At 52.3% G+C, this 10000-nt stretch overlaps 2 protein-coding genes across 2 annotated transcripts in view; one reads left to right on the forward strand and one right to left on the reverse strand.

Moving 5' to 3' along the window:
* The window catches only part of LOC132382844 (proline-rich transmembrane protein 2), a 6627-nt gene extending 570 nt beyond the window's left edge, over positions 1-6057 (forward strand). Inside the window, exons 1-3 of the mRNA XM_059953309.1 lie at positions 1-465; positions 3038-3170; positions 3733-6057. The exon at positions 1-465 is cut by the window's left edge and continues 570 nt beyond it. Of these exons, the coding sequence (XP_059809292.1) occupies positions 97-465; positions 3038-3170; positions 3733-3743 (513 nt within the window). The 5' untranslated portion in view covers positions 1-96 and the 3' untranslated portion in view covers positions 3744-6057. The remainder of the gene's footprint in view (positions 466-3037; positions 3171-3732) is intronic.
* The window catches only part of kif22 (kinesin family member 22), a 97661-nt gene that overhangs the window by 86897 nt on the left and 764 nt on the right, over positions 1-10000 (reverse strand). Inside the window, exon 1 of the mRNA XM_059953304.1 lies at positions 6045-10000. This exon is cut by the window's right edge and continues 764 nt beyond it. The gene's annotated coding sequence lies outside the window, so the exon portion shown is untranslated. The remainder of the gene's footprint in view (positions 1-6044) is intronic.

Consider the following 10000-nt stretch of genomic DNA (forward strand, 5'->3'; position numbering starts at 1 on the left):
CTCCCCTGTCCTCCCACGCCCTCTCTCACCCTGTTCTCCCCTCTCCCTCAATCACTTCACCCTCCTCTCGTCACTACCCCTCTCTCCCCATCAGCCATGGCCGTGACGTCAGAGAGCCAGCTGCCGGAGGTTGTGACCCCCCAGCCGACCCCCCGCCCGGCGGACAAGACCCCTGCCAGCCCCCTGAAGCCTGAGGCGAATGGCCACGGGGTGATGGAGCACCCCAGCACCTCTGCAGTACTGACGGACACACCCCTGCGGGCGGCCAGGACCGGCTCTGTCTCCCAGCTGACTCCCCCGGCCGGACAAAACTCGCCCCGCCCCAGCCTGTACCGTCCCGCCTCGCAGCAGACGGTGGATGGAGTGGAGCTGCCGAAACCTCGTGACTACATTTTCCTGGCTGCCCTCTCCTGCTTCTGCCCCATCTGGCCTCTCAACATTGTCGCCTTCGCCTATTCCGTCATGGTGAGTTCCACCACCCCGTTCTTAACAAAACCTTACATTTCTATCTGTCTGCATCACCCCACTGTCCCTCTCCATCACCCACTCCCAGGGTCAGATACAGAGTGAATCTCCCTCCACACCGTCCCATCACACACTCCCGGGGTCAGATACAGAGTGAAACTCCCTCCACACCGTCCCATCACACACTCCCGGGGTCAGACACAGAGTAACTCTCCATCCACACCGTCCCATCACACACTCCCGGGGTCAGATACAGAGTGAAACTCCCTCCACACCGTCCCATCATACACTCCCGGGGTCAGACAGAGTGAATCTCCCTCCACACCGTCCCATCACACACTCCCGGGGTCAGATACAGAGTGAAACTCCCTCCACACCGTCCCATCACACACTCCCGGGGTCAGATACAGAGTGAAACTCCCTCCACACCGTCCCATCACACACTCCCGGGGTCAGATACAGAGTGAATCTCCCTCCACACCGTCCCATCACACACTCCCGGGGTCAGACACAGAGTGAATTTCCCTCTACACTGTCCCATCACACACTCCTGGGGTCAGACACAGAGTGAAACTCCCTCCACACTTCCCATCACACACTCGCGGGGTCAGATACAGAGTGAAGCTCTCTCCCCACCGTCCCATCACACACACCCGGGGTCAGACACAGAGTGAAACTCCCTCCACACCGTCCCATCACACATCCCTGGGGTCAGATACAGAGTGAAGCTCCCTCCACACTGTCCCATCACACACTCCCGGGGTCAGACACAGAGTGGATCTCCCCCCCCCGCACTGTCCCATCACACACTCCCGGGGTCAGACACAGAGTGAAGCTCCCTCCACATCGTCCCATCACACACTCCCGGGGTCAGACACAGAGTGAAACTCCCTCCACAACGTCCCATCACACACTCCCGGGGTCAGACACAGAGTGAAACTCCCTCCACACCGTCCCATCACACACTCCCGGGGTCAGATACAGAGTGAAACTCCCTCCACACCGTCCCATCACACACTCCCGGGGTCAGATACAGAGTGAATCTCCCTCCACACCGTCCCATCACACACTCCCGGGGTCAGACACAGAGTGAATTTCCCTCTACACTGTCCCATCACACACTCCTGGGGTCAGACACAGAGTGAAACTCCCTCCACACTTCCCATCACACACTTCCGGGGTCAGATACAGAGTGAAACTCTCTCCCCACCGTCCCATCACACACTCCCGGGGTCAGACACAGAGTGAAGCTCCCTCCACACCGTCCCATCACACACTCCCGGGGTCAGACACAGAGTGAAACTCCCTCCACACCGTCCCATCACACATCCCTGGGGTCAGATACAGAGTGAAGCTCCCTCCACACTGTCCCATCACACACTCCCGGGGTCAGACACAGAGTGGATCTCCCCCCCGCACTGTCCCATCACACACTCCTGGGGTCAGACACAGAGTGAAGCTCCCTCCACATCGTCCCATCACACACTCCCGGGGTCAGACACAGAGTGAAGCTCCCTCCACACCGTCCCATCACACACTCCCGGGGTCAGACACAGAGTGAAGCTCCCTGCACACTGTCCCATCACACACTCCCGGGGTCAGACACAGAGTGAAGCTCCCTCCACACCGTCCCATCACACATCCCTGGGGTCAGATACAGAGTGAAGCTCCCTCCACACTGTCCCATCACACACTCCCGGGGTCAGACACAGAGTGAAGCTCCCTCCACACTGTCCCATCACACACTCCCGGGGTCAGACACAGAGTGAAGCTCCCTCCACACCGTCCCATCACACACTCCCGGGGTCAGACACAGAATGAAAACCCCTCCACACCGTCCCATCACACACTCCCGGGGTCAGACACAGAGTGAAGCTCCCTCCACACCGTCCCATCACACACTCCCGGGGTCAGACACAGAGTGAAACTCCCTCCACACTGTCCCACCACACACTCCCGGGGTCAGACACAGAGTGAAAACCCCTCCACACTGTCCCATCACACACTCCCGGGGTCAGACACAGAGTGAATCTCCCTCCACACTGTCCCATCACACACTCCCGGGGTCAGACAGAGTGAAGCTCCCTCCACACCGTCCCATCAGACACTCCCGGGGTCAGACACAGAGTGAATCTCCCTCCACACTGTCCCATCACACACTCCCGGGGTCAGACAGAGTGAAGCTCCCTCCACATCGTCCCATCACACACTCCCGGGGTCAGACACAGAGTGAAGCTCCCTCCACACTGTCCCATCACACTCCCGGGGTCAGACACAGAGTGAATCTCCCCCCACACCGTCCCCACACACACTCCCGGGGTCAGACACAGAGTGAATCTCCCCCCACACCGTCCCATCACACACTCCCGGGGTCAGACACAGAGTGAATCTCCCCCCACACTGTCCCATCACACTCCCGGGGTCAGACACAGAGTGAATCTCCCCCCACACCGTCCCATCACACACTCCCAGGGTCAGACACAGAGTGAATCTCCCCCCACACTGTTGGGCAGTTTGGTCAGGGGACAGGCTCGTCCTCTCACACCGAGGGAATGATGGTGTTCTGCCCCAGTCTAGGAACAGCTTCCAGAACGGAGATGTTGATGGAGCCCGGCGGCTGGGACGAGTGGCCAAGTTGCTGAGTGTCGTGGCACTTGTGGGAGGCCTGCTCATCATCGGAGCATACTGTGTGATTAATTTCTCCAGTGAGTGTTTGCAGTGGGATTGGCAGGGACCCGTTGGGAATGTGGACAGTGGGAGTGAACGGGAAGGGGTGGATCCCATTGGGTGGGATTAACAGGAAGAAGTGGACCCAACAGGGAGTGAATGGGAAGGGGTTGGTCCCATTGGGAATATGGGCGGTGGGTGTGAATGGGAAGGGGTTGGTCCTATTGGGAATATAGACAGTAGGTGTGAATGGGAAGGGGTGGGTCCCGTTAGGAATGTGGACTGTGGGAATGAATGGGAAGGGGTGGGTCCCGTCAGGAAAGTGGACAGTGGGAATGAATGGGAAGGGGTGGGTCCTGTCAGGAAAGTGGATGATACAAATGAAAGGGAAGGGGTTGGTCTCATTGGGAAGGTGGATGGTGGGAATGAATGGGAAAGGGTGGTTCCCGTTGGGAAGGTGGATGGTGGGAATGGATGGGAAAGGGTGGGTCCCGTTGGGAAGGTGGATGGTGGGAATGAATGGGAAAGGGTGGGTCCCGTTGGGAAGGTGGATGGTGGGAATGGATGGGAACGTCAGTTCCACTCTCTCTTTCTTCACAGTCCTGCAGTGAGATCGGAAGCCACATACCCCATCTCCGTGGATTGAGACAGCTTTCCTGTGCCGCATCGACTCACCAGGATAGAAGCCTGCACGGATCGGCTCAGCCAGAATCTCCCCACCCCCTTCTCTGTCATCTCCACACCTCTGGGGACCTCTGGGTTCACCTTGCATGCCTATGCAACCACCTTGAAATGGGAGGGAGGGTCAGAGATTCTCCCCAGACTGTGTTCTGAATCCTCAGAAGGAGCCGTCCACATGGTCTCCCCCCCACCCTATTATACCCCATGGAAGGGTGCCGAGACACTACCCATCGGGATCTCACTCTCCTGGGTGCCCTGCCCCAGGGTGTGGATAATTGTGTCCTCAAGGCAGTGGGTTCTCCTGTGGGAAATTTTAGCACAATAACTACCCACTGTGCAGGAGGGGCAATGTTTAACAATGGTGGGGGAAGGATGGGATTAGGGTGATTTTAAAATGCCTGTAGGTCTCTACATGGCTGGAAATTCCCGACTCCGTGCCAACTGAAGTACCTGTTCCAGCCAGACCTACCTGTCTGAGTATCTTAAATGCTGTTCATGTACCTGTCTCAACCACTTCCTCTGGCAGCTCGTTCCATACACACACCATCCTCTGGGTGAAAAAGTTGATCGTCATGTCCCTGTTAAATCTTTTCCCTCTCAATTTAAACCTGTCCCTCTGGTTCTTGATTCCCCAACCCTGGGGAAACAGAATGAGCTCTTTCACCCTAACTGAGCCCCTTCTGGTTTAATTCACCTCTGTAAGGTCGCCTGTCAGTCTCCTACACTCCAGGGAATAAAGTCCCAACCTGCCCACCCTCTTTCTGTAATTCAGTCCCTTTAGTCCCAGCACCAACCTCGTCATTCTCCTCTGCATTCTTTCCAGCTTCATGGCATCTTTCCTGTAGAAAGGCTGAACACAATAGCCCAAGTCCTGTACAACTGCAACGTGACCTCCCAACTCCTGTACTCAGTGCCCTGCCTGATGAAGGCCAGGGCACTGCCCCATCTACCTGTGTGCACACTGAGTCACAAACACAAGAGATGCTGGAAATAACAAGGGGAGTTGAGTTGAGTCTAGGAGCAAAGAGGTCCTTCTGCAGCTGTACAGGGCCCTGGTGAGACCCCACCTGGAGTATTGTGTTCAGTTTTGGTGTCCAAATTTGAGGAAGGACATTCTTGCTATTGAGGGAGTGCAGCGTAGGTTCACGAGGTTAATTCCCGGGATGAAGGGATGGTCATATGTTGAAAGATTGGAGCGACTGGGCTCGTATACATTGGAATTTAGAAGGATGAGAGGGGGCTGATTGAAACATATAAAATTATTAAGGGATTGGATACACTAGAGGCAGGAAGCATGTTCCCGATGTTGGGGGAGTCCACAATTTAAGAACAAGGGGTAGGCCATTTAGAACGGAGTTCAGGAAAAACTTTTTCACCCAGAGAGTTGTGGATTTGTGGAATGCTCTGCCTCAGAAGGCAGTGGAGACCAATTCTCTGGATGCTTTCAAGAAAGAGTTGGATAGAGCTCTTAAAGATAGCGGAGTCAAGGGATACGGGGAGAAGGCAGGAACGGGGTACTGACTGTGGATGATCAGCCATGATCACATTGAATGGCGGTGCTGGCTCGAAGGGCTGAATGGCCTACTCCTGCACCTATTTTCTATTGTAAATCTTGAACAACTCACAAAATAATGGACGAATTCGGCAGGTCAGGCAATGGGAATTAACAGTTGACATTTTGGAGCAAGACCCTTCTTCAGAACTGGAAAGGAAGGGGGCATAAGCCAGGATAAGAAGGTGGGTGGGGGGGAAGAGAGGAAAGAGTATAAGCTAACAGGTGATAGGTGAGTGGGGGGGTAGATGAAGAAAGAAGCTGGGAGGTAAGAGGTGGAAGACATGCAACTTCAGTTACTTTCGAGCCTTAACCCTGGAAATCTCTTCTGGGGTATGGGCAGGACCCGCTCAGGAGTTGGGATGTCCCATTCCAGCTTTCCAAGACTACAGCAAGGCTGGTCAATGTGTACAGCCCTGATCACCCAGCTATACAAAAGGTGTAATTAAGCTGGAGAGGATGCAAAAAGATTCTGGAATGTGTTGTTGGGATTGGGGGGCTGGAGCTTGGAGGAGAGACTAGACAGGCTAGGAAGTGTGTGTGTGTGTTCAAGGTTATGATTGCAACAAGACAGTTCAGTCTGGTGTTGACAATTCCATGTGCTGGTTCTGGTAGATGAAGCGGTGAAGGTGGCGTTTGATGAATAACATCCGAGAGAATGTTTTCCAACTTCACAAACCTTGGTTGGAGTATTGCGCCCCCTCTGGTCATTGTGCTATAGGAAGGAAATGGAATCAGTTTATTCACAGTGAAGAGCTTGGGTTTGTCTCCCACACTGTCCACACAGGTCAGATAATCACACAGTGCATTGAGGGAAAACAATAACAGAATGCAGAATAAAGTGTCACAATTACAGAGAAAGAGCTGTGCAGGCAGACAGTAAGCAGCTGCCCTTGAGTCTGGTGGGATGAGGTTTCAGGCTTCTGTATCTCTGCCCAAATGTCCGGGGTGTGGGAGGGGGACCTTTGATAATCCTGGCTGCTTTACCGAGGCAGTGAAAAGTGAGGACAGTCCATGTAGGGGAGTCCACAACTCTCTGCAGGGTCTTGTGGTCATGGGCAGAGGCTGGTGTACAAGCCATGATGCATTCAGACAGGATGCTGCATTCATCTCAAAAATGTGAAATTGTGGGAGACTCCTAGGATGGAGTGTCTGAACCCAGCTCTCTGCAGCTGGAACCCCGCAGCCCTTTTTAACTCTCAGTTAAAAATATAAAATATTTTTTTTCATTTTGAACCTCAGTTGGAAAAGAATTGACTTCCTTGTCTTTGAAGTCCCCAACTATGTTACAGCAGTTTCTTTCCTAACACTAAAAGTGTACATTTCTGGTCACCCTATAGCAATGGAGGATTTGGACATTGTGGAGGAGGTTCTCTGGAAAGTGACAGTGTCACATAACACAGAAGGAGACCCTTCGGCCTGACCACTTTGTGCTGGCACAACGCCTATTTCAGTTCGTCCCATTCACATGTGTTTGGCCATATTAGTCTGATCCTTTCCTGTCCATGGACCTGTTCGAGTGCCTTTTAAATGTTATTAATGTACTTTCCTCAACCACTTCCTCTGGCAGCTCATTCCATGTAGAGACCACCCTCTGTGTGAAAAAAGTTGCTCCTCGGGTCCCTGTTAAATGTCTCCCCACTCACCTTAATCCTGTGCCCTTTGATTTTTGATTCCCCACCTCTGGGAGAAAAGACTCTAAGACATAGGAGCAGAATTAGGCCATTTGGCCCATCAAGTCTGTTCCACCATTCAATCATAGCTGATCATTTTTCCCCTCCTCAGCCCCACTCCCTGGACTTCTTCCCATAACCTGTGATGTAATGTCCAATCAAGAACCTATCAATCTCTGCCTTAAATACACCCAATGACCTGGCTTCCAAAGCTGCCTGTGGCAATAAATTCCACAAATTCACCACCCTCTGGCTAAAGAAATTTCTCCACATCTCTGTGGATGCCCCATTATCCTGAGGCTGTACCCTCTTGTCCTAGACTCCCCCACCATGGGAAACATCCTTTCCACATCTACTCTGACTAGGCCTTTCAACATTTGAAAGGTTTCAATGAGACCCCCCCTCATCCTTCTAAATTCCAGTGAGTACGGGCCCAGAGCCATCAAACGTTCCTCGTATGATAACCCTTTCATTCCTGGAATCATTCTTGTGAACCTCCTCTGGACCCTCTCCAATGCCAGCACTTCCTTTCTAAGATGAGGAGCCCAAAACTGTACACAATGTTCAAGGTGAGGCCTCACCAGTGCCTTATAAAGATCCAGCATCACATCCCTGCTCTTGTATTCTAGACCCCTTGAAATGAATGCTAACAATGCATTTGCCTTCCTCACCACCGACTCAACCTGCAAGTTAACCTTCAGTCTGTTCTGCACAAGGACTCCCAACTCCCTTTACATCTCAGATTTTTGGATTTTCTCCCTGTTTGGAAAATAGTCCACACATTTATTTCCACTCCCAAAATGCATAACCATGCATTGTCCAACACTGTATTTCATTTGCCACTTTCTTGCCCATTCTCCTAATCTGTCTAAGTCTGTCTGCATCCTACCTGTTTCCTCAATACTACCTGCCGCTCCTCCAATCTTCATATCTGCAAATTTGGCAACAAAGTCATCTATTCTATCATATAAATCATTGATATACAGCATAAAAAGAAATGGTCCCAACATTGACCCCTGTGGATCACCACCAGTCACTGGCAGCAAACCAGAAACGGATCCTTTTACTCCCACTCACTGCTCCTACTAATCAGCCAATGGTCTAACTTTCCTGTAATGCCATGGGCTCTTAAGTTGGTAAGCATCTCATGTGTGGCATCTTGTGAAAGGCCTTCTGAAAGTCCAAATATACAACATCAACTGCATCCCCTTTATTTATCCTACTTGTAATTTCCTCAAAGAATTCCAACAGGTTCGTCAGGCAGGATTTTCCCTGAAGGAAACCATGCTGACTTTGTACTATCTTGTCCTGTGTCACCAAGTCCTCCATCATCTCATCCTTAACAATTGACTCTAACATCTTCCCAACCACTGAGGTCAGGCTAACTGGTCTATAATTTCCTTTCTGCTGCCTTCCTCCTTTCTTAAAGAGTGGAGTGACATTTACAATTTTCCAGTCCTCTGGCACCATGCCAGAATCCAATGATTTTTGAAAGATCATTTCTAATGCCTCCACAATCTCTAACGATGCCTCTTTTAGAACCCTAGGGTGCAGTTCATCTGGTCCGGGTGACTTGTGTACCATTTGGTCTACCAGCTTTTTGAGCACCTTCTCCCTTGTAAAAGTAACTGCACTCACTTCTCTTCCCTCACACCCTTCAACATCTGGCACACTGCTAGTGTCTTCCACAGTGAAGACTGATGCAAACTACTCATTTAGTTAATCTGCCATCTCCTTGTCCCCCATTATTATTTCTTCAACCCCATTTCCTAGCGGTCCCATCTCCACTCTCATTTCTCTTTTACTTTTTACATACTTGAAAAAGTGCATTCCCCTATCTGTACTCGTCAATCTTCTTCACTCCAGGGAATAAAGTTCCAACCTGCCCTCTCCCCATGTCAGTCCCTCGAGTCCCAGTAACATCCTCGTCAATCTCCGCTGCACTCATTCCAGCTCGATGGCATCTTTCCTGTAGCAAGATGACCAAAACTGATCACAGGTTTAAGGTGAGAGGGCAGAGGTTTAATCGGGAATGACTAGTACCATTTTCACCCAGAGGTGAAGACAGCTGCATTAACAGCATTTAAAAGATACTTGGACAGGAGCTGGTGTACAGGGAGCTGTGTGTGAGTTGTACCTGCCCCCGGGAGCTCTCAGTGCCCACACTGGGTACAGACTAAGGAGGTATGTGTGTGTGTGTGTGTGTGTGTGAGAGAGAGAGAGACCTGCCCCCGGGAGCTCTCAGTGCCCACACTGGATACAGACTAAGGAGGGGTGTGTGTGTGTGTGAGAGAGAGAGACCTGCCCCCGGGAGCTCTCAGTGCCCACACTGGGTACAGACTAAGGAGGGGTGTGTGTGTGTGTGTGTGTGAGAGAGAGAGAGAGACCTGCCCCCGGGAGCTCTCAGTGCCCACACTGGATACAGACTAAGGAGGGGTGTGTGTGTGTGTGTGTGTGTGAGAGAGAGAGAGAGACCTGCCCCCGGGAGCTCTCAGTGCCCACACTGGATACAGACTAAGGAGGGGTGTGTGTGTGTGTGTGTGTGAGAGAGAGAGAGAGACCTGCCCCCGGGAGCTCTCAGTGCCCACACTGGATACAGACTAAGGAGGGGTGTGTGTGTGTGTGTGAGAGAGAGAGAGACCTGCCCCCGGGAGCTCTCAGTGCCCACACTGGATACAGACTAAGGAGGGGTGTGTGTGTGTGTGTGTGAGAGAGAGAGAGAGACCTGCCCCCGGGAGCTCTCAGTGCCCACACTGGATACAGACTAAGGAGGGGTGTGTGTGTGTGTGTGTGTGTGTGAGAGAGAGAGAGAGACCTGCCCCCGGGAGCTCTCAGTGCCCACACTGGATACAGACTAAGGAGGGGTGTGTGTGTGTGTGTGTGTGTGTGTGTGTGTGAGAGAGAGAGAGAGAGAGAGAGAGACCTGCCCCCGGGAGCTCTCAGTGCCCACACTGGATACAGA

This window comes from Hypanus sabinus, chromosome 29, assembly GCF_030144855.1.
Source record: "Hypanus sabinus isolate sHypSab1 chromosome 29, sHypSab1.hap1, whole genome shotgun sequence".
NCBI classification, from domain to species: domain Eukaryota; kingdom Metazoa; phylum Chordata; class Chondrichthyes; order Myliobatiformes; family Dasyatidae; genus Hypanus; species Hypanus sabinus.